The following is a 27,931-nucleotide window of genomic DNA, read 5'->3' on the forward strand; positions in this document are numbered from 1 at the left end:
ATCTGGATTTGCAGCCAAGCCAGAGCACGTAGTGAGAGACCTTGTGAAGTGGTTCTGTTGTTCTTGATAGCATTTTTAAGGCTTGAGATTGGGTTATTTGGTCTTTGTGTCTCAGCCTCTCTGCTTTCCTGTTAAGGATTCAGATCAAGGCTCAGGACAGAACAAGGAACACAAGCCTGGACCAATCGGCAACGAACGCTCCCTGAAAAACAGAAAGGGTTCGGAGGGAACGGAACGGCTGGAAGGGAATATTCCCCCTGTTAACGGGGTGGAAATTCACGTGGATTCTGTACTTCCTGTGCCACCCATTGAATTTGGAGTAAATCCTAAAGTGAGGATTGAATTTAATTTTATCTTCTTGGTGGTTTGAGCTTGTCGAGATGTGGACGGTGGTTTGAGGCAGCAGGATTATTTAGAGGAAGCTTCCAGCATGTATGCTGTAGCTTTGCCTTAGATTTCATTATTGACACAAACCAGGTGCTCAAGATGTCTTGGCAAATGCATAATGTCCTTTTAGAAATAGTGTCCCAAGGACCAGTTGGGGTGGTGACAGAGGTGATGGACAAGATCATGGCCTTCTAAAGCTTTGTGTGCCTCTGGGGGTTGTCTGCTACTGAGTGCTGAGAAGTGTCTCCATGTTCTCTTTCAGCAAGGCTTACTGGAGGACAGTCTTTAGTTTCTAGTGTCATGATTCAGGCTAAATTCATTAACCATGAGAAGCAGGTGGGTGGCCCTCAGGCCTCGATTTGAATTTTGTGTGTTCTGCTTTTTCAGGACTCTGACTTCAGCTTGCCACCTGGTTCTGCTTCTGGCACTGCAGCTAACCCTGTCACCAAATTGCAGGATGCCTTGGCCAGTAATGTAAGTATTTCTTTTTTTCTTTTGGCCTTGATTCATCTGAGCCTCTCCTTGGTTAAATCTCAGACAATTCCAAACAGAGCAAGCGTATTTCTTTGCAGTTCACTTAACACTTGATGCTTGGGCATCACATGTGACTAAAATCCATAATGGATATCTGTGCCCCTGAGGTACCTTGATGAAATGAGCATGGCTAGCTCAGGAGTGATACAGAGAGCAACTCCATTGTCATTCAGTGACCTCTGTAAGGCAAGAGGTTTAGCAGATCTCTGAGGTCGCCAGTCTCCTGCCCCGAGACTCAGAAGAGAGCTGATAATGGACACGATGTGGATAGTGGCATTCTTAGGCCTGGGCTGCTAGCTTCTTCAGAACACCTCATCTGCCACAGCAAGGCACAGAGCTGTATCTTGTTAGCCAGGCCCTCTGAGAGGTTTTCTAGCTTGTTCTAGCCATCTGTGTATTTCATTATTTTGTATGAAAGAGTGAGCACAGCGAAAGCTCAGCTTGTGACTCAGCTGTGGACAGCAATGTGAAAAACTCACAAAGCTGCTTTTGAAATGCCTTCAAGTTTGTAGGCTGTTAGATTTAGGAGGTTTGTCTTAAAGGGTCTTTCTTTTCAGAAGTGCTCTTTCAGAAACAGATTCTGTCAGAAATTCAGGTAGATTCCAAATACGGTGGGGGGAGCACTTCTGCAGAATGAAGTTACTGGGTCAAATTGATGTTTAAATGGAAGCTGGTGTAATTCTACATAAAGGGAGTCATTGCACACTGCCAAAGCTTAATTTATTCCATCAGCAGAGTGGATAACAGTTGAATGCAGCACTTAACTCCTGCAGTACCACTGAGGATTCAGTCCTTTGAGGTGTAGTTACTATAGCTGCCAGCTGAGGCTCTGGTGCCTCTTGAAATTCTCACGAGAGTTACAGAGTATTCACCATTTACCAATCTCCCCTCAGGCAGGGTTAACGCAGTCCATTCCCATTCTGCGAAGAGATCATCACCTCCAGCGGTGCATTGGCCTGAACCCAATGTCCTTCCCCACTGCAGACCTTACTCTTAAGGTAGGTAAGCTGGCAGGTGTGCTCGTCCTAGGCCCAGCTGCCTTGTCTTCTTGACCAGGGTAGTAAGGGTGGAGAGATCTCTCCCATAATGTTTTGTCAGGCACTGCTAAATCTTTAATTAGCTTCTGTAAAAGTTATGCATATGTTCTATTCAGCATGGGAGGACAGGGGTGGGTTCCAACAGTTCTGGATAATGAAGTCCTCATTGTTAAAAAAAAAAAAAAAAAAAAAAAAAAAAAAAAGTCCAGCAAAGCTTTCCTGTTAGTGACTGTCTCAGGAGCTGGATAAGATAACAAACCAGTAATCCTAGACACCTACTGGTTTTAAAAAGAAAAAAGGCAACATGAAAAACCATTTTACCCTGCACCCTCTCCCCCCCAAAACAGTTCTGCAAATACCACAAGCGATGAATGTTTTTGATGGATGCTTGCCCATTGGGAATGGTTCTGAAGCCTCTTGACCTAAACCGTGCTAGCTTTCCATTATGCTTAGACTGGATTGAATTTGAAGTAAGAGTTTACAGATGAGCAGCCCTAGGCCTCAGTGTTCCCCTCCACATGTGAATTGTCTGCAGTTACTGCCCTTCATTTCCGTAGATGGAGTCTGCTCGTAAAGCTTGGGAAAACTCTCCTAGTTTACCAGAACAGAACTCTCCAGGAGGTGCAGGCTCGGGCATCCAGCCTCCTTCCAGTGTTGGAGCTTCCAATGGTGTCAGCTACAGCTCTTTTGGTGGAGTTTCTATGCCTCCTATGCCTGTGGCGTCCGTAGCACCTTCTGCATCTATTCCAGGTATTTGCAAACTGCAGCAGGAGTACTTGCACTGTTTGGTTGGATTCTAGTAGGGAGGGCACGGTGAGAAGAGCTTCCATGTAAATTAACAGACCAGTTGGTATTTAATGGATCTGTAAGGAGAATCAGGCAAGAAGGAAAAAGGGACTGTTTCCCCACATTAGAGAAGGTTACTTGAGTATTACCTACCCATCACTGTGTACTCCAATAGAGTAGAAAGAAAGAGAAGAAACCCATGGCTGAGACACTTAATCCCGGTATAAAGCATTCTGGTACTCACTTTACTATTTAAAACTTTCTGTGTGTCACAAGTTCAGAGTACATTTTGCTCCTTGTACATAACAAAATACCTTACAGTTTGCATAACTCTGGGAGGTGAGAAGGTGTTGCTGTCCTTGAATTACAGAGGGAAAAGTTAAACACCATCTAACTTGACTGTGTTTATAATTAGGGAGAGTGTCAGGAAAAGAAAGAAGAAATGTACCTGGACTCTGATTCTTGGGTCCCAGAAGACCTCTCATGAATGCCTTTCTTACTTCTTAATTCAGGAAGGGAGTGGAATGTGCTGGGCAGAAGTGATAATGGGGCCACTGTAGGGAATGTATTTGGAAAACAGATCGTTTCCAAGCATGGTGATTTCTTCTCTCCTCCACCCCGCCAAATTCTTCCCCCTTTTTGCTTGAAAACCCCTTGGTTCGAATATGTAAACAAAGGAGTGGCACACCACTTTCTTCTTGGTGCCACCCTTTGGTAAAAAATAGCTTTAGATTGCTTGTGTGAAGGTCTCACATGCCATGTTTGCCCTTTCCATCCCTCGTAGCTGCAAAGGTAAAATTGTTGTGGAGTCGGTTTCTGGCAGATAGGAAAAGTTTGGAGTGCAGGTGGCCAATTCCTGAACTGTTAGTCTTGATGGACCCACAGGTCTCTGCAGCGTACCCTGCCTGTACCCTGAGTTACAGCCTGTCTTCTCTGATGCTCAGGTAACCATATTCCACCCCTCTATCTGGATGGCCATGTGTTTGCAAGTCAGCCCCGCCTGGTTCCTCAGACGATACCTCAGCAGCAAAGCTACCAACAGGTAAGGGAGAAATTAAACTAGCTAATGGTTTCTCAGGAAGTCTTTCGGGGTCAGAAACAAGAAGTCATTTATTTCTCTGGCAGCCCAAAGGGTCTTAGGTGTGGCTCCCTTTAGCTTCCTTGAATGCTGCTTCCCAGTAGGTGTTACAGGTTAGTGAAATGAAAGGGAGGGAATTGCTTTTTTCTTTGTATCAGTGCCTTTATATCAATGCTCCTGTTCCGTGGAAGAAGGAGGGGCTGGGTATAGCTGCAGTGTAGGTAATTGTCACGGCACATTGACTCACTGAGGAAAATGATGGCTTTTTAAGAGTCTGGGAGAGCTTCTGGCTGCTCTCATACCTCTCAGTCATCTTAATTTCTCCTGCAGGCCGCTGCTGCTCAACAGATTCCCATTTCCCTCCACACATCCTTACAGGCCCAAGCTCAGCTTGGCCTGAGGGGTGGTCTGCCTGTTTCCCAGTCCCAGGAGATGTACAGCTCCATACAGCCCTTCAGGTAACTGCTTCCAGTTTTTCATTTCCTTGTGGCCTTAACTCTTCTGTTGCTTATGGAGAAGTAGATTGGTCAGATACTCTGTACTCATCTCCTCTTCCTCCTTTGACATCTTGTTTCTATTTCATAGTAACAGTGCTGGGAAGCATTGGGGTGGAGAACAAGGGTATCAGGGTACATAAGGGCTCTTTGTAGCATGCTTCTTTGTAAGACAGTGGCAAAGAAAAATTGTATTTAGTTGTAATGCCTCAAAGGGGGAGACAAATCCTGAGAAAGATGCAGAAAGAGGAGGTTTGTGGGTTGGAATACAATTTTATTAATGAGAAATTCAGAGCCTGCTGCTTACTGGATTTGGTTTATGACTGTGCTAAGGGATGGCTTGATCAGAGCTGAGTACCTGCATAAGGGCATTACATAACATTTTTTATTAGATAAAAACTGCAAGACGAGAACAGAGTGAATGTTTGCTCTTTGGGGAAAAAATAGTAAGATTCAAATTAGAAATCAAACTAATGTAAGAAACATCAAGAGTACTTGGCTAAAAGAACTGCTTACTAGAAGTGAAGGAATGAGACGTCCTCTTCAGAGTTGGGCTGGCTGTGAGAATCGTTCTGCATAAGATGAGAGCAAGTGGTCAGAATGGTACTTTGAGACCTCAAAACTAGACATGGAGATTTAAAAAAATAAATTGCTAGAGCTGGCTGAATCTTTAATTTCTGATTTCTACTTTGCAAAATTGCTACAGACTTCTGGTAACTTGGATCCTCTCCTTACTGCTAATCCAGAGCATATTGTGCAGAACATTAGTATATAAATTTTGGATGGGACATGCTGTCATTCTGTTGAATGTTCCTGCAACACAAGGACGTGGTTGTAAGGGCTTAAAAGTGGAAGTAAAAGAAAAATCCTGTCTGTAAAAGAGACTGCATCTTAGTTCTAAGCTATCAATTCGGTAGATACTCTGAGATCTACTTGCAAGCCACATCTATCCTGATAGTGGTATGTGTGTACAGTCTCTAAAGGTTTTCTGCCTAGTGACTTAAACATGTTTTTCTTCCCCAGGTCTCAGGTGTACATGCACCCCAGTCTGTCTCAGCCCAGCACGATGGTCCTGACAGGAGGCACTGCTCTGAAGGCTCCATATTCCGCCTTCCCAGGCATGCAGCCCTTGGAGGTGGTGAAAACCCAGTCTGGGTCCCCCTATCAGCCCATGAACGGAAGCCAGGCACTGGTTTATGAAGGCCAGATAAACCAGGCAGCTGGGATGGGAGCCTCCCAGATGATGGACTCTCAGCTTACACAGGTTAGGAGCAGGACTTTTCAAGCCACTCGGTTGTGCAGGGTTCCATGTGTTTCTGGGACTGGATTGGATATTTGTGCTTAGCCATGTGTTTCTGTGGGCTAAGCTCTCTGTAGGGACAAAAGGCTTCCCCAAGAGACTCTTCTGTGAGTCATTGAGCCATTGTTTCAAACATGTAGCACCTTTATTTAATGTGATTCTTGCTGATTACTCGTCTGCCCGTGCTGAGATGCCCATTTGTTTTTTCTGACTTGGATGTCTTTGGCCGCAAGATGAATGTTTCATGCAGAATCAAACCTTAGAGTACTTCCCGGGTAGGAGGTCATGATGTGATAGTTGTCCTAAAAGTACCACTTTCAAGAGCCAAATTCCCATCTCTTTCAGATTTAACATAGCTTCCAGAGTAATTAATGTTTTAATTAAAGCTCATGTATTTTCTCAGTTCATTTGGAATCCAGGTGGTCTTAATTTCTGTTGATCTGTTTGGCAGCATCTTAACAAGAATTTTACTGTGTGCCTTGGTGTAGGGTACAAAGCTTTTGTAAAGCACCATTCAGAAAAAGATCTTGAATCCTTTTGTGAGCATAGCTGTGTTCGTGGATAAATGTGTTCTGATTCTCTGTAGAGGTTTGGTACTTTCATTAAATTCAGCTTGCATGTGTTTTGTGCAACATGTTAAGGTTTATGGGGACCATTGATTTTTTACTTAAACAGGGTTTTCTATGTTGTGACTGACTTAAAAACAGTTAATTCTGAAAGTAATTTAGCTGAGGAAACTACAGAGAACACTGCCAAATTAAATATTTGAATAAATGCTTTATCCATAATAACCTAATAACCTGATCTCTTATGCTTGGATCACTGGGTAAATTTAGCCTTAAATTTTATTATTTTTGTCACAAAGTGGTGTCATAGAACCTCCCAAATCCAACAGTTGTGAGGAATAAAGGAAAAAAATAGAAAGGAGGCTGTTGAATCATGAGCTGCTCCTTGTAAATTAGGATTAATTGTTGCCATAATTGGTTTGAAATTCATTGCAGAACATGGAGAGGTAACTGTTACTTGCTCTAGAGTTCCACTCCCCAAAACATTTTGGCATGAAAGTAGAACACAATCCCTGATTTAGGTACTAAAGCTGCAAACAGGGTGTCTGACACTGACTCAGCTGTCTGACGCTGCTGTGGGATCAAGAGAAAAATCACCCATGCAGAGACCATGAGGAAGCCTGAAGAACGGGATCTAGGTTCTAGGCAAGGAGAAGAGCCCTGTGGCTGAGCACAGTTATGTTAAATCAATGCTATGTTAAAAACCCAGCTGGTAGGGTGTTGGCAACACTACCCGCACATGCATTTCAGTGTGAAATTTGCTCTGTTACATTAATTTGCATTTACTCTGTGCCAGACTGCACCGTTAGTGAGATTGCTTTTAGCAGTACTGTGCTTTCAGGGTATGGGGAGAGGGTGTGTCAAACCCAACACCGCTGCTGCCATTAAGTAACTACATGTCCTTATCACACAGTTAACAATGCCTGTGCCTGGCTCCCAGCTTCCTCTGCCCCGCTATGGCTCTGGCCAGCAGCCCCTGATTCTACCGCAGTCCATCCAGCTTCCTCAGGGGCAAAACCTGCCTGTAGGAGCTCCCCGAAGAATTCTCCCTCCTGGATCGCAGCCTTCAGTTCTTGCTACCAGCAGGGAGGTAAGGATTAACTCCTGCATGGTCATCTTGGCATTCGTTAACCCCTCTTGCACTGTAGTTTTGCTCTTTGATCTTGCTTGTTAAAGGGGATCTTTAAATATCAAAGCCAAGGCTTGATGTAAAAATGGAGCCCTTCTCATCTCGAAAGCACAGGTCAGCAGCCTCCCAGGTTTTGCTGCTGGCCATCGTTCTGTTTCCAGGGAGCCCCATCCTGCCTTGATCCAGTTTGGAGTCTCCAGTTTTATTACATGTTTACACAGGTTTCCCCAGAGTGCTTGAGGGGTGGTGAGCTCCAGACACAGTTGGAATACTGCCCAGATATTTCACACTGTTGTGAAGCTTGTCCATTTGAGTAGGTATATTAATGTCATGTCTGGTTTGATGGATTTGTATCATAAGTTTTTCTACTCCAGGGGAAAGAAAGCACAGCAGTTAACTTCCAGGTTCAGTGTTTGCTTGTGCTCCTGGCTTGTTGATTTAATACAAGCGGATCATTTCACTTACAAGCCTCATTTACTTCACATGAAAAATGTTTCTTTTAATGGGCATGATGGGTGTAGAAGGGCAAAAACTTGGTTTATATGTTCATATGAAGTCATATCCGTTACTGTGGATGCAAAGATGATGTGCTCTCACTCATTTTCCTCTGTAGTCCTCCCAAATGGAAATGAAAGGGTTTCATTTTTCCGACGGTAAACAGAACATGTCCTCCGGAGGGTCTGTACCATCACCACATGCATACAGGTAAATGCTGACGGAATTTAGCCTCTGTAGTCAGAACGGGGAAGTAGTAGTGTTCCCCATTTGCAGAGACGTGGTGCATACATCAGTGCTCTTTAAGATCTACTTGGATTTTCATGTGTAGAATGTGCTTACTGTAGTCCAAACATTTGTATTAAGTTGTATGATCGTGGCTTTCAGTTTTGAGTAGAGCCCAAGATGTCTCTGACTTGGTCATTTGTGCTTGTGGGAAGTACATAAAGCTGTTTTCCATGTCTTAAAGGCAAATTGGAATTGTGTTTTTTTGTTTGTTTGTTTGATTTTTGTTTTCTTGTCTGATGTTAAGATAGAAATTTGTGGAACACTGCCCAAATGTTTTAGTTCCAGCATGGTCTCATCTTCTCAAGATGTGAGATGCTAATGCGTAGACATTCCAAACCTTCAGGTCACTGAGAATTCGGGGACTTGCAGTTACTTTATTTTATTTTTTTAACCTCTAAGCAATCCATGTGTTGTCTTTTGGGCTGGGGAGCTCGTTGATCTGCACAGTACAGACTCATGCCCTGTCTACTGCTGCTTTCTACAGTCCTGTTTTCTTTCACACATGAATAAGGTTCTCGTTCCGTTGTAGAATTTACTCCATGAATATTGTCGACTCTTCGATTTCCAGGCCTAGCTCTGCCAGCCCAAATGGGAAGCCGTCTGGACCAGCAGTTAGTATGGGCTCGGTGCAAGGACACTATGTACAACAGGTAGCGTATGTCAGCACTGTGACCCCACAGCGTCTGTGCTTGTAGTGTCACACTGGGGCCTTGTCCTCCAGAGGGGTGGCAGTGTAGTAAAGCTCTACGTGGAAGTTGTTTTTCCTGCAGGGAGGGCAAGAGAGTGGATGATGGGTGGGTGGGGACTGTACCGAGCCCGTGAGGAACGCTGTGTGATCAGAGATCAGGAGTAGGGGATGACCTGTCTTATGGTGCTTACGTTTTTTACTGTTGAGTTTTTATGGGCTCTTCAAGATCCTTATGTATAAGGTGTTTTAGGGAAAACAGAGTAACAGAACAGAGATGATACCTGAATTTTGGAGCAAATTTGATGACTTGCACGAGTGACGGTCACGGTTGGTTTTTGTATCTGCGTACAAGTATCTGTGCTATCTAATGCCTCCTTTCTGTGTATCAAAAGGCAAAGCAGCGGGTGGATGAAAGTAAAGCCAATCTGGGAGCAGTAAAGCTGCAAGAAACAGCATCCACAAACCAGATGAAGCCAGTGCGCACAGGAGCGATCAAACCTCAGGCAGTAAAAGTGGAGGAAAGCAAGGCCTAGGAGCACCTCTGATGCCCAGCTGGTCCTGAGAGGCACTGCAGCTAAGACTGGACCCCACTGGATCTCCTGAAAACTTCACCAGACCTACTCCCCGCCCCACACTGACTGACTACAGCGACATCATCCGAGTCCCTCTTCCAACAAAGCAGTTTGAAACAGTGGATATGACATTGACCTGCTTGCTTTAAAACAAACCAACCGTGTGACTTTTAAGTGGCTCGAGCCTTTTCTTTTTTTTTTTTTTTTTTTTTGCCCCATGCACAGGTAGCTGTGATAGCTCACTTGGCAAAGCCCATCCTTCTCCTTCCCTACTTCTGTCTAAGCAGAGTGGCAACTGGGGGAGAGGGGTTAGTTTGAGGTTTTTCATTTTAAAGGCAGCTGAGGTTTTTACAGAGAAAAAAAGAAGCTATATCCTTGTTTATAGCAGAACTTTTATATGTTCTATCACTTTCCCCCCCCCTTCTTTCTGCTTTCCCCATTCCTTCCAGAAAATAAGTCCGTTTAACTAAAATTATGTTCTGACAGAACCCTCCGTAGTTTTTATACATGGTTCTGTGCTATGCTTAGAATCAAGACTCCTAAACTGAGTTGGCTTAAGTGTTTTTTTTTCCCAGATGATCTAGCCTTTCAGATTAAGTGGAAAAACAAAAAACAAACAAAAAAAAGAAAACACAGGACAGTTATGGCATTCATTAATTTTTCAGTATTTTTGTTTTAAGCTAGAAGCAGTGCTTGCATTAGAAATCTGTACTGAAGGTATATAGTAAGTCAGTACATTCATCTTGAAACTTGCACCACTTTAACTGTAGCTTTGGGGTGCCTTGTGCACAACAAAATGTGGCATTTTCGTTTTAAGGAAAAGCACCAAAATTTCTGTTGCAAGCTCCTCTGGATCTGTTTTTTTTTGTTTGTTTCGGATTTTATTTTAGTGACTGCCAAACACGCAGTGAAATGTAAATCATGGATTTACAAAATGTAAAATCTTCTAAGCGAAATCTCCTCATCGCACATGGGTCAGAAGAGTTGGCTAGCACCAACGGGTTTGTTTGGACTACTTTTTGTAGTTGTGATGCTCTCTTATGCTCCCTACCTTGGCCGCTCTAATTCTTCGTGTCTCCTGAGACTTGTTCTATATTGAGCTCATCCCTTGGGGCTGCCCTCCTAAGCTTTGTTCTTCTCCCTCTTCCCTTGGTCGGTCTTTCTGTTCCTGTCATGGCCTCTTGTAAAATTTGCATAGAAACGCATTAGTAAGGGAGCCCCTCTGCAAGGCAGCCTTTTTAGCACACTTGGAACCTCCTTTTTTCGGTTGGAAGCGCATGGTTACAGAGCCAGTTTGGAATCATCCTTTTGATCTCCTTCCCCAGGTGAACAGCAAAGGGTTCTTTAGTTTTGATGTAATTGCATATAGCACATACACGGTGTCACAACCTTACACTTCCTCGCCAGTATTTGATGGTATATGAAAGGAGGGTCCCAGTGGGAGTGGGTTGGGTTTTCATTTCTTCGGTTATTTGGTTTTCGGTTTGTGTGCTGCGTGTGTGTGCGCGTGTGTATGTAGATTTTAGGATGGACTTGCAAGTTCCTGAAAGTGCTTGGAGTCCTTCAGCTGATCGTAGTCTTAAGTATCAGCTACTTTCAGCTAACCTGGTTTGTGTTGTTTAGCTCTTTCAAAATGTGAAGTAGGCTGGTCACTCTGAAATGATGGAAAGAAAACTTCATTTCCACAGTAGGTGATAGCTTGCTAACTGGTTGTGCCGTCAGCATCTGCTAGATGGCAGCAAGTCATTTGTTGGTGGTTCCAAAGAAGATATTTTGAACAAAGAATGTATTTGGGAAGGGATCTGAAAGGTGTTCTTGTTTCTTTTCTTGTTGCTTTTTTCCCCCTTTCTTGGAAAGATCCTTCATAACTTTCTAGGGATGCATTTGAAGTTTTAAGCTAGGTATAAATAAGAATTTTATACAGTAGCTTTAAAAAGAGCTTAGAAACCTAAACTAACTTAGAAATAGTATGTTCCCTCTCCACAGGTGTCCCCGTTGACTGTGGCAGAGAACCTGAAGGGAAAGGGATAGGATGGTACTTTTAAGGAAAAGTAAGAGCTCTTTTTTTGTTCCTCATGTTTTATGGATTTTTAACTTCAGAGCAGTGTGTGCCAGAGTACCTCCCTAGAGTACAGGGTTTGAGATTAAGCGACAAATATTTCCTTAGCTTTCAAACATCTCCCAGACCTGCTTCCTCATCTGCTAGTCCTGCTCCCGACATTTTCCAAAGATTGCTCCACTAGTAAGTCATCCCACCCCCCTTTTTTATTTTCTTCCTTGGAATATCATGAACAACAGAGTTGTCTTTAATTCTTTTTTTTATTATCCTCCTGCCCAGCTGGCCCTAGCTAATATCAGCTCAGAATCTAACTGTAATGGCTAAAGAGACTTATCCAGGCTCCCTTCTTCTCATCTCTTTCCTACCCTAAACACACTACTTAAGCTTTACAAAGACACTAACCTCTTTCCTCCCACCTATATGACTTTAAAATGGTCAAATGTGTTGGAGAAACTGGGTTATTGATAGATGCAAGATATTGCAGTCCCTCTGGTGTAAATGCCATCAGAACTACGATACTTCCTGTTGAAAAAGGTCACCCTTCTTTCTAACTCCCCCCATCCTTCCCCCAACAGAATAAAACACTAGAATTTATTTATACGTATTTGATGTTGTAGGTCTAGGTGAAAAAGTAATTGTTTCACTGCTCTATTTATATATTATGTCTGAATTATTCTGTGCAGGAAAGGCCAAGAAATGCATGTGAGCTTCATTCCATTCCTCTCCTTTGCGTGACTGTCAGCTGCAGTTGGCAAGACGCTCTTTCACTTAATGGAGTTTTGTGTGTTGGAAAGCAGTTTTAGAGCCCAAATTTCTAAGGTGCAATATCCTTCTCTGGCATGTATTTTTGTTTAAAGCTAGCTTGAGGTTACTGCATTTTGCAGTGCTCTCAAGTCGCAAGGAAGGTCTCTGATCCTCAACGTGCAGAAATGCCAGGGGTGCTGGTGCACTGATTAAAAGGTCAGCTTGGGGAAGAGGAGAATGGAGATGTACTGAATGTTGAGATGGTTTATAGGGGGATACTTCTGCTTGCCGTCTATATTGCTGAAGGGTAGGGTCCTGATGATTTATTCCTTTGCGAGTTGCTTTTGCTTTTACTGGAAATCTGGTACTAAATTGCAGGCTCCTGCTGGAAAGGTGCAGTGTGCAGTGGGAGGGAGAGGTGGGATCCATATTTTCAGCAAAAATGGGTGAGGCAGAAATATTCAGAGACTGACTTTGCTGCTTTTTGTGCAGATGAAGGCCTGAAGCACGTGCGTAACCAGCTCTGTATGCAGTGATTCACGGCCTAGCAGCTGCGTTCAGTGCTGCTTTCCTCTCAGCTCAGCCTGCTTTTGGCTCTTGAGAGAGAAAAAAAAAAAAGGTTAGGGGAAAAAAGCAAATGACAGGTGGAAGCAGCACAGTCACCAGTGAAACAGGTATTGTTGATCTCTCATAATTCACTCCTGGCTCTGCCAGGTGACAGCTCTACAGTCAGTAGTCAGTCCCTCTGAATGTGTTTGCAGCCCATTGAACTCCACATGTGTTCGTGCTCATGCAGAGAGGCACTCCATTTAACAGTTTCCTTGCAAGAATGCTGCAAAGCTACAAGCTGCCCTGTGGTTCCTGTGTATTTATAGATATATATGAAAAAACGAGCTTAGCATTTTTGCTATGTCTCACCTTCTGGCAGGCTACTATATTCACTTTGAAGCGAGCACCACTGCATGCGAAGGTCTTGTTCTGTTGCGTTTTGTTAACCTTCTGTTTTGCTTCTGGCTAGTTAAGCACAGGTTAATTCCTTGTAGCGTGGGTTATTTTCGATATACAGCAGCCTAGTTTCCTTACAAGAGAGATGCACTTGTAAGAATTACCTTACAACAGGCATTGGGATACTTGGTTGTGGCCCGGCAGTAGGAAACAAGAATTTTGCTGAAGCAGACTGCTGCCTGTGATGCGACAGCAGCAATCCACCGACATTTATTTGTTTTATTGTTGTTTTGATCCAAAGACCACCACATTTTCCTAGCGGCTGCGGGCACCCACTTGTGTTTGCTGTGTCCCCGCCAGCTCAGGAGGGCTGCGGCCGCCCCCGTGACCCTGGAATCACAGCAGCAGCAGCGAGGCGCTCCCCCCTTAGCATGTCTCAAGGCGTCGTCCTTAGCTGGAATCCTTCCTCTGGTTCTGTATAAATTGCATTTGTTGTTTCTCAAGGGGATATTGTACTCCTTACAGCTTTTAACCTCATGACCTGTATAGTAAATCTTTTTTGGCCTTTCCTCTCTTTGTCTTTTCATGTAGACCAGATATTTGAAAGGGCAGACGATGGATAATTGTGTAACGTGCAACCTGTTTATATTTTTTGGAAACTTTTACTTGGACCGGAACTCGAATCACGGCATCACCAGGCCAGTTGCGGCACACTCTTTATTGCCCTTTTTCCTCGTTTCAGTACCTATTGTTTCTCCTTTCAAATATGTGATTGTATTAGCTCTTTCCATATGAAAGAATTCTCCTTATTTAAATAAAAAAATTAAAAAAAAATAAAGCAGGTTATGCTTTTCTCAAATTCTTAAGGCCTTCCTCTCGTTCTTTTAGTTAAAGGTTTTAAGGCAAACGGGGTTATTTTTAAGATTTTTGAAGAAAACTACGTAGCCCTGCCAGGACCCAGCGCCGTGTCCCGGCGTGCTTGTACCCTGCCAGGACCCAGCGAAGAGCCGCCATGACAGTGCGGTCCCTTCCCCGTGGGCAGGCGTTGCCATGGCAACGCGGCCGGCCGCCTTCCTGCTGCGTCTGACGTCACATCCGGCGGCGCGGCACCGCCCCCTTAGGTGCGGAGGAGGGGGCGGGTGAGGGGGGCGTCGTCTTCTCGGGCCCGGCTCCCGGTGCCGCCGCCACCTCCCCTTGGGGCTGGGGGCCGGGCTCCTGCTGCCCCCACAGCTCCGTAAGGCTCGGGGGGGCTGGGGGCGAGGCCTGGTGAGGGCAGTGGCCCCGCTCCCCACGGCTCGAGGCTGGGTCCCGTTGGCCCCATAGAGCTCAAGGGCTGCGTGTGGGGTCAGGGGTCCCGTTCACTCAAGAGGGAGGGCGAGGCCTGGGGCCCGCTGCCCCCTCAGTCACAGGGCAGCGCCCCTCACAGGGCTGCGGGAGGTGCAGGGGCCTGGTGGGGACGGTGCTGTGCTCCTGCGGGGAGTGGGGAACTGGCCCAGAGCGGGGGCGTCCCCATCAGGGGGTTTTTGGGGTGCCAGCGCCTGCCCTTGGCCAGGGGCGGGCAGGGGGAGAGCCCAGCTTGGCAGGGGGCTTCTCACCGCTCCCTAGGGCGATGCAGAGCTGACCAGCGCTTGTGTTTTGTAGGCAGCGAGGAACCAGGACAGTGGCACCGCATCTGGTGGTGGCGATGTGCTCACGTCCTGCTTTGTTGGCCCCCCCACCAAAGCCATACAGAAGGATTCATTCCAGTAACGTGCAGTGACAGTGAGGTGAGGACGTGCAGCACTGCTTCCTTACAGTTCCTGACAGTATTCCTCGCTTCCAGCAGTTCTGCCCGTACAACAGTTCCCTCCTGCGCCCTGCAGCACTCCCCCACTAGGCTGTGCTACACTCCTGCAGCACCCTCGCAGGTAGCCTGCTTTTTTAGCTAGAGGATGTTTGTGGGCTCTACTCCCCACCCACCAAGCGAATACATTCAATTTGTAAAGAAGTAACCATTTTTTTTCTTTTTAAAGTTACCCAAGCAGTCTGGTGTCTGAGCATGTGGCTTGCCTTTCAGTAACATCAGTGGGCATGAAGTTTTGCCTAGCACAAACAGCAGAGTATAGGTTTGAGTTAATCTCTTGTGTTTCTGCAGAAGCAATGTAGGAATATGCAAAATTTCCAGCTTACTGTTGATGACAGAAAACTATATGAATGTAGAAGTAGGGCAAGTGAAAAGTTAGGTGTATGTGGGCAGACAGTAATTTAGTAACTTTGTTTTCAAAGTTGCTACTGTAGATATAGCAGAAAACACATAATTGTGAAAAAAAGAACTTCAGAAGATCAGTTGCCATGAGCTGCTAGTAGCAGAGTTGTGCATGCTGATTGTCAACCAGGTTTTGAGCCAAATGGTGACTGCTGTGCTTCTCTGCTTGTCCTTGAAGGTTTGGACAGACCTTTGACAGGATGTTGGGATTTCTGAAGAACCCAGTTGTGGTTACGGCGGAGATAAATGTGAACCTTGTGGTGCTGACTGTGATGGGGTTAATAAGCCGTCTCTGGGGGCTTTCCTATCCCCGTGCTGTGGTGTGAGTAAAACAGTCTGCTTCCTACTTGACCAATGCAACTTTTTTAACTATTTGTGAGTAAGAATGCAGGAGTGGCAGAGCAGAGCTGATCTGTCAGTCTCTGTGTGTAAAGTGATAATGTCTCCCTAATAGAAACCCCTGAGGGGAAGGTAAGGGGGCCAAAGCTATGGTGCTTCCTTATATTCTTAGCCTTCTGCCAGTGGATCAGTGTTTTCTTCCCTAATCTCTCTGTAGCCAGCAGGATACTTCTAGTTGGACTTAATGTGTTTCTGTCTCTTGTGTTCCAGTTTTGATGAAGTTTATTATGGCCAATTTGTTTCCCTCTACATGAAGAGAATCTTCTTCGTCGATGACAGCGGCCCACCTTTTGGCCATATGCTGCTGGCTTTGGGAGGTAGGGCGCCTTCTGAAACTGAGAACTCTCTAGTGCCTGCTGCTCTGGAAGGGAGAAGTGCTGGTTAGAAATGAGTTATCAGATCCTCTCACTGGGGAAAAAGCACAGGGCAGCTGAGAGATCCTGAAGCAGAGAGAATTAGGATTTCACTTACTTAGTATTGTCACAGGGCTATTGCATGAGGACTAGGGAAGTGATGGAGCCATGTATCCATTACCTCACTGCTATCCAGTCCTTTGGATAAAGAGGAAAGTAAGATGAGAATTGCTAGTGACCAGAAAGAGTAGAAAACAAGCAGAGTTTCAGGCCTGAGGTCCTTTCTGTAGCTGAGATGTGCACAACATAAGGGTGTCTGTATGGGAAGGAGGGATTAAATATATATATATCACTGTGTCATTGAGAATTTGTTGTTCCCTGTTTATGTTCCTCATGCTATTCTTCATCAAGCTCTGCTGCAGGCAAAACAGTAGAAAAGAGGATCCTTTTGGATCTTCTTTTGGGGCTTTCATGACCAGTGTTTAAGAAATGGTTCCAGAACTAGTTTAGCACCCATTTTTATACTTGTTTGGACACTGGAAATTCTGAATTGTTGCTTATGCTGCAGGTTACTTAGGAGGATTTGATGGAAACTTCTTATGGAACAGGATTGGAGCTGGTAAGAACTGATCTTCACTGTCTCATTCTTTTGGGGAAGAAAGCAGTATTTCAGTGGCTGGCAGACTACTTTTGCCTGATTAGTGGAAATAATAATTTATGTGATTCCTTCAGTTCCTCTTAAAGTAGTGTTATGCTGGTCTCTAACAGAAGTTTAAGACATTATGATTCTATAGCACGCACTTTTAAAATCAGTTTAAATAGTTTAAGCAGTACAAGCCTGTCAATAATGTACTAAAAGTAGAAATTAAATTCAACTTGTTTAATGTAGTTATAGTCGTAAGGAGTTCTGTACTGATCAGGCTTCTCTGCAATTAATATCTTCCAAATCTGCTATCTCTGATTTCAGAATATAGCATGAACGTTCCCGTTTGGTCCTTGCGACTCCTGCCGGCGCTGGCTGGTGCTCTCTGTATCCCTTTAGCATACCAGATCTTGGTAGAACTGCAGTTCTCCCACTGTGCCGCACTTGGAGGTGCTCTGCTGATTCTCTTAGGTAAGTTTATTCCCTGGAACCCCGTTCTTTGTACAGGGGGAGAATGGTCCCGACCTGTGTCAGTCTCTGCTGTGCCTCTCTCATCCTTAGAGCTCTGTGGCTGCCATTCTGGGTTGAGACTTTCTACAAGATACTGTTAGTTCCCTTCATTATTGAGCAAAGTGTGCAGCCTTAACAGCCTTGCAGAACCCACATTTCTTGCATCCAAGGAGTCCTGTACTCTGATCCTTAGAGGTTTACTGGTTTATAACAGCAGGATGACCTCACTTACACTTGGAGCTCATCAAATTTCTTCGTCTCCAAACTGCTTGTGGCCTTTGCACCGTCATTTGACACTGTTCTGGTATCTGTGTATCTTGGTTGTTGTTTTTTTTTTTTTTTTCTGAGATTTTGCTGGAAGATGCCTGAAAGGGAAAGAGCCTTTCATCAGCCCTTTAGTGCTCTGGAGGAACTAGGAGAGACTAGGAGAGCTAACTGCTGCTCTGGTTCTGGTTTGGGGAATCCTGCACAAAGCAGTTCCTTGCAGCTCCTTTTCTTAAAGATTTGTCATCATGCCTGCTTGGGTCGCTGCCTCAACTCTTGCTGCCATGAGAAGCACGTGTCTGGATCTCCCAGCATTGATTTTCTTTGCCTTTGTAGGCAAGCACAGCAGCTTTATCTGCCTCTTGACAGACTCTGCTACTTGTCCATCACTTTGTCTTTGGAGACAGTTATTGGCCATGTACTTTGCTCCTGCTGGAAGGTTTTTATTCTTTTAACCCAACACCTCCCTGTTATTGCCAGTAGAATTGCATATAAATTGGCTGTCCTTGAAGGGGCAGGTCCAAGCATAATGATGTTATTGTCCGACCTGGCGCTTGCCTACAGATAAGTTTCTCTACTTTTGTCTGTCTCTTTTCCAACAGAGAACTCTTTGATCACTCAGTCAAGGTTCATGCTCCTGGAATCCATACTGATTTTTTTTATCCTACTTGCGGTTTTGTCCTACCTGAAGTTCTACAATTTGCAAAGGCACAGGTAAAGCTGGATTGCCTCCCATCATTCTGGGTAATCCTGTGGTGACTCCTTGTTACAGACTGTGACAGTTTTAACTGGTAGCAAGGTTGTCATTTTGTTATAAAAAATAAAATCCCCTGGGAGCGCTCCTTTGCCCACCCAGATCTTATATTGTAAAGTTTCCTTCTACCCACAGAAACACTGAGGATAATAGGTTATTTATGCTCCTTTGTTACTAATTACAGGCACTGAATCTAGAGATCCTTGTCTCTTCTTGTGATTTCACACATTCTCTGATCCTTGCAGAGGTTAAACTAAAGTAATCTTTAGTGAAATAAAATCTGTAAGCAGAGGCCAGCAAGTGACTTAATGCATTTCTTTTATTTCTAGTATCAGAAGGCAGGTAGTGTTCAGTGTTACTTTTCAAAATACAGAGAGGTACATTTGAAAACATCCTGTAGGGCAGGGCTGAGAGTTTGTGGCTTGGGAGGTTCAGAATGAGATACCTCAGAGTAAGGAATAGAGGAGCTTTTTACAAGTCAAATTACCTAAATTCAGGATCCTAAGAATGTGCCCAGATGCTGCCTTAACATTGTTTTCTTTGTTCTTTTATTTAAGTTCCTTCTCTGCAAGTTGGTGGGTTTGGCTTCTGTTGACTGGAGTGGCTTGTTCTTGTGCAGTTGGGTAAGTGATGGCATGTCTGTCTGTCCTGCCTGCTTTCCTGCCTCCTATCTGAGGTATTGGTGGGGCTTCAGATTTTCAAGATGCTTTTCTGAGTGGACCTCTTTATGACTTTTTACGAGTTAGACTGTTTCTATAGAGAGGATGTCAATTCACAGTGAGCAATACTGGGCATAAGGAAGTTCAGGAAAGAGCAAAATATGTTTCTTGGAGATAGCTTTATGTTTCAAGTTAGCATCAGCATTTCACCTCTCCCTCATTGTTACCTGAAGCTTCAGTAAGTCAGAATTTATAGACTCTGTGCTTTGTGATCTGCCACCTTGTTATCAAGAGGTTTCTCTGTCACTGCAGTTATTTAATGCAATGAGCAAATAAATGACATCATCTGGTGTTAAAGCCTTGAAGCTTATTTATGTTGTAGTACCACACTTATCTTGAATCTAAGCCTTTGGACTTAAATGCATCCGTTCCAAGAGAAAGTTTGAATGTTTACATCATGCGTTAAGTAATAATAGTAAATCTGTGTAGTTTTTAACCCTGTTCAGTTTCTATGTGCTCTCATTTCAGAGTGAAATATATGGGCCTGTTTACCTATATGCTGCTCTTGGCCATCGCAGGACTCCACTTCTGGCAAATGTTAGGAAACCAGAACTTGTCAAACGTAGGTGGTGCAACATGCAAATTATATTGTGTGTAACTTTTCAGAACAGGAGCCAGCTGGATGCCCTGCAAGCCCTCAGATAACGATGCTCTCTGTAGCTGTTTTTTGCGCTAACGTTCTTTGTCATGGCCTGCAAACCCTCATGCCATAAAACAGTTCTCCAGCTCAGTTGCTGGGGAAGATGGAGTTAAGTTTAAGAAAAACATGTATATATGACTGGCTTTTCTGCTTTTATCCACCTCTTGGTGATTTTTCACTCAAAACCTGTAGTGTTTCACAGACCTCCTGCTGGCTCCAGTTCAAATCCTCAGCTGAAGTTATCCAGCTGTCCTCAGAGTTACAGCTGAAGGAGGGTGGTTAGGGAAACTTAAAAAAAGGCAAACAAAACAAGCTAAATGCACTGGGATTTTTAGGATTTTTAATATGTGGAGCATGAAACTAGTGAGTTCTCTGTGTTCTTTTTAGGTTTCTTTACTGTGCCATTTTCTAGCTAGGGGACTGGCCCTCATCATCATCCCCATGGCAATGTACCTGTCCTTCTTCTATGTTCACTTGACTTTGCTGTATCGCTCTGGGCCTCATGACCAGATTATGACAAGTGCTTTCCAAGCCAGCTTAGAGGTAAATGAACCGTGGTCGTGAAATTAATTTTTAGGGGACATGAGATCTGTCTTGTGTTCACATTTAGAAGAAAGGTCTGCATTCTTGTTCCTGTAATCCTGCACATTTATTCCTTTTATGTCATTTTACTGCTGGTCTAGTACTTGCTTTAAGTTGAAGCAATGAGGACTGAAATCCTAATAGCAGATGAAAGCTTTTCCCAGTGAACCAAGAGCAATATGTCCAGTCTTCTGCTGTAGATTTGTCCTTTCCTACAGGAAACTCCACAGAAGTAGATACAGTGCTGAACTCTTAAGTGATGACTTTATAAACTAAAGGAAGATTGTATGATTTTGAGTAGAAGAGTGTTTAGTCTGTCTCTTAAAATAGTATGGCTTTAGGGATATTTCCAAAGACCCTGTAGGGGTTACAGGCTTTGATGTGTTTGCTTTCTGGTGAGTATGGTGCTTCAAGAATTGATTTTCCTAGATAACACCAGATGAGAAGGCATTATACTAAGATACAACTATGTTAAAGTAAAAAGTGACTCTTAATAGAATTTATACAGCCTCTGGGTTGTTTCTGCTTCTTTCAACTTACCCTTTCATTATGCTTCTCAGGGTGGGCTGGCTCGAATCACTCAGGGTCAGCCCTTAGAGGTGGCCTATGGCTCTCAGATCACTCTCCGGAATGTGTTTGGCAAGCCCATGCAGTGTTGGCTCCATTCTCACACGAATACTTATCCCATCAGGTGAGAAATGTGGTTGGTTCTGTACTGTTAGGGTGAAAGTATGGTTCGTCATCTGACAGTGCAGGTATCTCAGTTTGGGTCCTGCAAATGGCTTCCTTAAAACTTCAGAGAACACTGGAAATGCACAGATTCTCTGTGCTGTGTAGGAGTGGAACCAGTGATCTGGTGCTGGTTTGTGTTGCAGTGACTGTTGAGCACAGAAACGTACTGTTACACACGTGTGTTTTTTTTTAAAATCTCCTGTAAAGGTATGAGAATGGCCGAGGCAGTTCCCATCAACAGCAGGTGACTTGCTATCCCTTCAAGGATGTGAACAACTGGTGGATTGTCAAAGATCCTGGAATGTGAGTATGCAAAATATTTAAATGCCAAGCTGCTGTAAGCATAGCTTCAGTGCACTTCCAAAACCTAAATAGGGCACAGGTTGGACTGGACATTATTATACTCTGTGTATGGATTTACAGGCCATTTGTGATCATGAACAAGTAATTTCAGCTGCAGAGTTGGTAAGGGTGCCTCAATGAATTAGAAGTTCTCAATGAATTAGAAGCATTATTGAGGACTCAGAAATTCTGTCTGAACTGCATCTGCCAGAACATGGGCTGTGCTGATCACAAGGGGAACTTTAAAGAGTCATGAGGCTGATGGAACTCTTTAGGTGCTTTGCATGAAAGTGAAGTTCGGCTTTTTGAAGTGTGGGAGCCATGGCAGTAGAGTGTTTTGATGAATTTCATCAAACTTGAATGGGTCTCAGAAGACAAGAGAAATCACTTTTGCAGATTCAGTATTTCTTTGTAGTGAAAGTGTGAGATAAGCTGTAGAGTCTGCCACATCAGGAGAGATTCCAAGTGGGTGTCTGTGCCTGAGAGGGCTTGGTTTGTGCTAAAGTGTTTTGGCATTGTAACTGTCAGCGAGGAGCAGGACTCTTTGTTCTTGCAGTTCTGCCAGTAAAAGCCCTTGTGTGATATCATTTTATACTGATGAAAAAGTTGCTTTTGTAGGTTTCTTGTGAGAAACTGTATAAACAGTCCCACCAAAAGGCCTGTGTGCCATTATAAATCATACCCACACTGGGGAAGTTTGTCCATAGTGCAAACCTTTCATGTGGGGACTCTCCAAGACTCCTTGTGAGATCCACAGAAACCCAGTATCTTCTTAGCTTCAAACTCTGGACTCCCATGAACCTTGGAGGATGCGAAGTTCTTCTATAGAACAACAAGGTGTAGGCAGCAGTTAGGTGAACTGCAGTGTTCCCCCTTGACAAAACATGCACTAGCCCTGTCCAGAAGCAAGATGAGAGCTTGGTCTCCGTGGTGGAAATGGTAATCATTGATCTGTCTTGTGATCCTGCCAAAAGTGCCGTCAGTTGTAGTAAGAACACCTGTCAGACCTCACTGAGGCCACCAAACAGCTGTTGGGTGGGAATAATCTGAAGTTGCTCCTGACTGACCTAGATTCAGACCACTGACAGAATGGCTGGGGTGTTGGTATCCCAGCACTGATCCCCTGTGTCATTCTGCCCTTAACTTGCCTTTGCCACGATGAGCTTTCTTTCCATTCTGGTATAATCTACAAATTGTCTGGATTTCCCATCTTGCTGCCTGAATGTCAGTCCCTATCTGCAGCATCTTGACCTAACGGTTTGTTCATGACAAGGTTGCATTATTTAGAAGAACATGACCACTTCCTCTTGTGTGTCACTCCACCAGGCAGCAGCTGGTGGTGAGTAACCCACCCCGTCCTGTCCGGCACGGACACATCGTGCAGCTGGTCCACGGCATCACGACTCGGTACCTCAACACGTGAGTCCTTCCCTTATCCTTTGCTCTTCCAAAACCTGTGGCTTATTCTGCTTTATTGTGTCTCAGAATAACTGCTCAGGGGTGAAGTACAGTGACACTTGCATTCAGATATGCTGCACACACCCTTGTTATTTATGGATTCTGAAAATGGTGGGGCTAGGAAGGTCCTCGGTTAGCTAGACAGGCAATCCTTGGGCCCCAGGGAAACGATGCCCTGTGCTTTATTTATTTTTCTGCAGTTAATTTGACAACTGGATTGTCAAGTCAATTGTGTGTGTCACTGAACACACCCTGTTCAGCGCCTGCTTGCTGTTTCTGGTCTTCTGTACTGGTGGCCTTTAGAAGGGCTAATGGTGGATTCAGTCTCGTTGACAATTTGTGATAATTCTCAGATTTCTAAATACAGAGTGCCCTGGGGGAGCCATCATCCCTCCTCCTTCACTGCCTCCTCTCCAAAATACTCAGGCAGTATTTTGGGTGACTGTTAACGCAAAGTCATGTAATGTCTCCACTGACTTTGGTGGCATACACCTGCACATAGGGTGCACTCTGAAAGTCAGGAGGATGTGTATGTGTAGGAATTCATTGTGCAGTGGCTCATTGGCACAGATTCTTGGCTGTTTTGCAGAGGCTGCAGCATGAAATGGTGCCCTGACTGCTGCCCAGAGGGAGTCAGCCTGTACTTGAATATCATGCACACCAGGAAGGGGGGCATCCTGAGCTTGAGCTTTTGCTATGCCCCTTCCAAACCTAGTCTGTTCATTTTTGGAAACCCAAGTGAACAGCATCTCTGTTTGTCACAATCGGTGCTTGTTCTTCAGCCCAGGATGGCAGTTGTCTGCATTGGCTTCCTCTGTGCCTGCTGCTGGCAGCTCTCAGCAGCAGGGAGTGTTCTCCTTCTGCATAAACAGTGCAGTCTGTATGAATGGCTCACTTGGGTTATTTGCTTTACTACTGAATCTGCTCTAAGCCAATCCACTACCTTTATGGGTTAATTTATTTTTAACAGATTTGGAAAATAGTACTGGAGGATCTGTGAATGCTGATTTTTCTTGTCTTACAGGCATGATGTTGCTGCCCCTCTTAGCCCCCACTCCCAAGAAGTTTCCTGCTATATTGATTATAACGTCTCCATGCCAGCACAGAACCTCTGGAGAGTGGTGAGTAGTCAAAGGGAAGGGAGGAGCTCATCGTTTTCCAACAGAAACAGCTGAGACAAAATACTAATCAGAAGTCATCTCACTGTCGTAGGAAATTGTAAATCGGGAGTCTGACACAGATGTGTGGAAGACAATTCTGTCAGAAGTGAGGTTTGTTCATGTGAACACCTCTGCAGTGCTAAAGGTGAGTGGATTTATATTTATTTGCCTACAGCTTTTCCTCCATGCAATTCCTAATCTCATAAACTACTGATCTCACTCCTCCAAAATGCCTAAACCACATAAAACAAATAAAGAAAACAATAAACTTGCTCAGTATGGTAAAAGGGCAGAATGTGTTTCAGGTGAGTGTACTCATGGCTTCATTCTTTCACAGCATGCAGAGCTGTCCTGCTTCTGAGAAGGCTGTGACCATTGTATACAACTGAGCCTTAAATATTGCCTCAGAAATTGAGGCTGAGTCCGTGTAGTACGTGACAGCAGATGGAACAGTGAAGAATCTCTTCTCAAAGCTTGCCAGAATCACTGACTTTATGGCTGTAGCATTTGTTCAAACGGTATTGCATGGTGACTCTTCACATATTTCCTAGCTGTGATCAGCTGCTCAGTCAGGGCCTAGGAACTTCCAGCCTGAGGTTCAGATTGGCAGGACTGTAAGTTTAAAATCATCTTTCACTTTCAGCTCAGTGGAGCATCTTTACCTGAGTGGGGATACCGGCAGCTAGAGGTGGTTGGAGAGAAGCTGTCCAAAGGCTACCACCAGAGCATGGTGTGGAACGTGGAAGAGCACAGATATGGGAAAAGTACGTCTCAGCCTTGTTCTCTGAGCTAATTTCTGTGACTAAGGCTAGGGCTTCCTGCAGTGGGGCGTTGGCGGAAGGACTCAGTCTGGTGGAATTACCTTGGAGACAGAGCGGGGATGTTCCCAGGATCACTGACATGGGGATGTCCACACTCAGACACAGTAGTGGGTCTAGACAGCCCTTCAGTGGGCTTTGATTATACCCCGATGTCAGAATCCTTACAAGTCTCTTCAGAGAGCTCCCCCAAATGTAGTGCTGAAATCCTGGAGTGTGAGGAGCTAAGGGTATATCACATGGGTGTTCCCCTTTCTCGGTTTCTAGCTGTTATGTTATTTCTGAGACATAGTGTTTTCTTCCAGGCCAAGAGCAAAAAGAGAGGGAAGTGGAACTCCACTCTCCCACACAGATGGACATAAGTAAAAACCTCAGCTTCATGGCAAAGTTCACAGAATTACAGGTGAACTTCTATTCCCTTCATCCTTTCTTCTGCTGTAGTAACCAAAGCATTTCTGCAGACTCTGAACCTGAGAATTCCTTGGTTCTGCCTTGCTGATAGAGTAGTTTGGCTTCCTCACCAGAAAAAAATAAATAAATTATGAATGCACTTGGGCATTAGATGACAGCACAACTGTCATTACTGTTAGAATTGTGTAAAAAAAAAAAAAAAAAAAAAAAGGGGAGGAGGAGCAGTTGGGCATGCTAAGTTCTCTGCAGCTGAACTGCAGCATTGTGTTGTGTAAGGTCAGTAGTCTCAACGCCCCTTACTAACATTTCAGAAATTCACTAAGAAAAGTTCATTATATAAGAACAAATAAAACAGTTTTATGGATAAATATCCAGTAAGAAATATGAAAAATAATTCTCCAATCTCAGGTTAGGAACTTACCATCTTAAATCTGAAGTTGTTCATCTATGCCTGCTGTCTAGGTCATCGTTCTAATTCCAAAAGCCTTCTGTTTACTTTTTGCTAGTGGAAGATACTCACACTGAAAAATGAAGACACGGAGCACAAGTACAGCTCCTCTGCTCTTGACTGGATCACAATGGATACAAATATTGCCTACTGGCTACACCCGACCTCTGGTGTAAGTACAAGATGTGGGAGAAAATGTGAACCTGGTGAAGGAAGCAGACTTCAGTTCATGTATGAGTGCGAGCAGGGTTGCAGTTCCAGCCAAGGAGGTGATACTGTGCCAAGAATTTTTAACGTTTCAAAGCAAACATTCTTTTTCTGAGGGGTGGGAACGTGTTTTTTGTTTGTTTGTCTTGTGATACAACTATGACCGTGATTTATTTTAATTAAACCATGTCATCTTGCACTTTTTTAAAAAAGGAAAACTGCACTTTAATAGTTTTCATTACTAATTCCATTTAGAAGATGATTTCATCTCCAGTAGTATATTTTAACTGCTGTACTTCACAAAAGAGTCTTAAAGCAGCAAAGTTTATCTGCTTGCTTCATTCCAGGAAAGATCAGACTACTAGCCAGGCACAAGCTGAAGTTTAATTTAGCAAGTATGTGTAGGTAATATCTGAACTTACCTAAAAGAACTGCAGCATATTCCTTCTTCTGGCTTAGACCATCTTCTATCCAACAGGCCCAGATCCATCTCCTTGGGAACGTTCTCACCTGGGCTTCAGCTAACGTTGCTGCTGTGATCTATGTGTGTCTGTCCCTGTGGTACTTGGTACGACGAAGGAGAAAAATTTATGACATTCCTGAAGGTCTGACTCCACTGGGGGTGGCTTTTGATCTATTAAACTTTAACAGACCCAAAACCACATTTTTTTTTTCAACTATGTGCTTGGCAATTACCTTTTCCTGCCCTTTAACTCTGACATTTTTATTTGGGACACACAAAAGTATAAAGCATCCCCTTTTTCCCCCTAAAGCCAGCATAGCATTTGAGTCATTCCCTGGACGTAAAAGAGCTCCAGGCATCAGATTTACTTTCTACTGAGATCTTTTGTGCCAGATATAAAAATAATAGAAATAAATATTTGCTGTATGGGGAGGGATTTATTTTAGATACGGTATTTCCAACTGAAGTTCCATCTCCTCCATGTGGCCAGGCAGTTTTATGCTGACCTTTCTGGCGGTATATTCTGTTGACATGCTGTGATTCTGCTTCATGTTGGCAGTACTCTGTCTTGATGGGTATGTCATAAGGGCACGGAGAAAGAATTGTAACCATTCCCTTCAGTTTAAGTGTGGTAAAGTTAAAGGTCATACTACCACAAACTATTAAAAAAAAACAAGGCAAAAGAAAACACACTGTAAGTGGATGGCCTTTTAGAAACTTTAATTTCCAGAGTCTGTGCTTTGATATGATCCAAGTCTGAGATGTTCTCCTGTCTCCCACAGATGCATGGCAGCTGTGGGTATCAGCTGGGGAGATCTGTGTTGGAGGCTGGGCTGTGAATTACCTGCCCTTCTTCCTGATGGAGAAGACACTTTTCCTGTACCACTACTTGCCTGCCCTCACGTTCCAGATTCTCCTGATTCCCATTGTATTACAGCATCTCAGCGATTATCTCTGCAGGTATTTTATTTGTACAGATAGACAAGTGACATGTCTTTTCTCCAAGGTTGGCACCTTGGCAAGCTGCTGCAGGAAAGCAGTGAGTTTTTGAGTTTTTGTGTGTGTGTGTTTTTTTTTTTTCCCCTTTCATTTTCCTTTAGAAAAGATAAGCCATATTTACATCTTCCTTTTGGACGGAGCATTCAGCTAGCATTGGTGTAACTTGACTGCTCTTTCCTTCTCTCGTCCCAGATCTCTGCTTCCCAAGACCATGTTCAGAGCACTGATCGTAGCCTGGTTCTCCTCAGTGTACCTCGTCTACAGCACATTCAGCCCTGTGACCTACGGGGAGCCCTCGCTGTCTGTTGCTGGACTCAAGGACTTGCGCTGGAAGGACAGCTGGAACATCCTTATCCGAAAACAGTAACACTCACAGTCTTGTTACAGGCAAAAGGAAACACACCTTTTATGCAAAGCCAAGAATTTGCTGTTAGTATTGCAGGTTTTTTTTAAAGGATGATCAAATAATTGCTAGTAATCTGCATCTAATTGGGAAAAAAATCTTTTATTAAAGAATACTCTTACAGATAGTAAGAGTAGCTCCCCCTTTCCCCCATCCCTCTGTGTCTGAAGGGTGTGGATTTCAGTCAACAGCAAGTTATCAGTATCCCAGATCCTTTGCTGGGCAAAGTACATTGTAAGGGGTTTTCCTCTTTTCTGGGAGTATGGTGATGGTTTCTTG

General features: G+C 44.1%; 2 protein-coding genes across 11 annotated transcripts in view; both read left to right on the forward strand.

Annotated features, from left to right (window-relative positions):
* The window catches only part of PRRC2B (proline rich coiled-coil 2B), a 49,274-nt gene extending 35,313 nt beyond the window's left edge, over positions 1 to 13,961 (forward strand). For 6 of the 9 annotated variants that reach the window (XM_084494015.1, XM_084494013.1, XM_084494019.1 and 3 more), the window contains 11 exons: positions 137 to 331; positions 775 to 861; positions 1,815 to 1,919; positions 2,516 to 2,708; positions 3,689 to 3,786; positions 4,153 to 4,280; positions 5,340 to 5,580; positions 7,096 to 7,272; positions 7,925 to 8,016; positions 8,624 to 8,744; positions 9,175 to 13,961. In XM_084494015.1, coding sequence (XP_084350141.1) covers positions 137 to 331; positions 775 to 861; positions 1,815 to 1,919; positions 2,516 to 2,708; positions 3,689 to 3,786; positions 4,153 to 4,280; positions 5,340 to 5,580; positions 7,096 to 7,272; positions 7,925 to 8,016; positions 8,624 to 8,744; positions 9,175 to 9,315 — 1,578 coding nt within the window. In that variant the 3' untranslated portion in view covers positions 9,316 to 13,961. The remainder of the gene's footprint in view (positions 1 to 136; positions 332 to 774; positions 862 to 1,814; positions 1,920 to 2,515; positions 2,709 to 3,688; positions 3,787 to 4,152; positions 4,281 to 5,339; positions 5,581 to 7,095; positions 7,273 to 7,924; positions 8,017 to 8,623; positions 8,745 to 9,174) is intronic. The other 3 variants (XM_084494018.1, XM_084494021.1, XM_084494020.1) reach the window with 2 other exon arrangements.
* Positions 13,962 to 14,215: 254 nt separating this feature from the next.
* On the forward strand, positions 14,216 to 27,805 carry POMT1 (protein O-mannosyltransferase 1). 2 transcript variants are annotated; one of them, XM_084494031.1, is made up of 21 exons: positions 14,216 to 14,336; positions 14,744 to 14,868; positions 15,526 to 15,669; positions 15,957 to 16,063; positions 16,668 to 16,718; positions 17,067 to 17,213; positions 18,119 to 18,230; positions 18,828 to 18,893; positions 19,458 to 19,551; positions 20,017 to 20,172; positions 20,772 to 20,902; positions 21,151 to 21,246; positions 22,612 to 22,704; positions 23,768 to 23,864; positions 23,956 to 24,048; positions 24,547 to 24,667; positions 25,027 to 25,124; positions 25,639 to 25,752; positions 26,266 to 26,392; positions 27,033 to 27,210; positions 27,442 to 27,805. In XM_084494031.1, exons 3-21 carry the CDS (start codon positions 15,548 to 15,550, stop codon positions 27,614 to 27,616), a joined length of 2,178 nt encoding a protein of 725 aa, XP_084350157.1. In that variant the 5' UTR covers positions 14,216 to 14,336; positions 14,744 to 14,868; positions 15,526 to 15,547; the 3' UTR covers positions 27,617 to 27,805. The 2 variants fall into 2 exon arrangements, with proteins under 2 accessions (XP_084350157.1, XP_084350158.1); XM_084494032.1 differs by having other exon boundaries at positions 14,261 to 14,336; positions 14,748 to 14,868.
* Positions 27,806 to 27,931: the final 126 nt, after the last annotated feature.

The sequence above is a fragment of the Aythya ferina genome (genome assembly GCF_964211825.1).
Source record: "Aythya ferina genome assembly, chromosome: 20".
NCBI classification, from domain to species: Eukaryota; Metazoa; Chordata; class Aves; order Anseriformes; family Anatidae; genus Aythya; species Aythya ferina.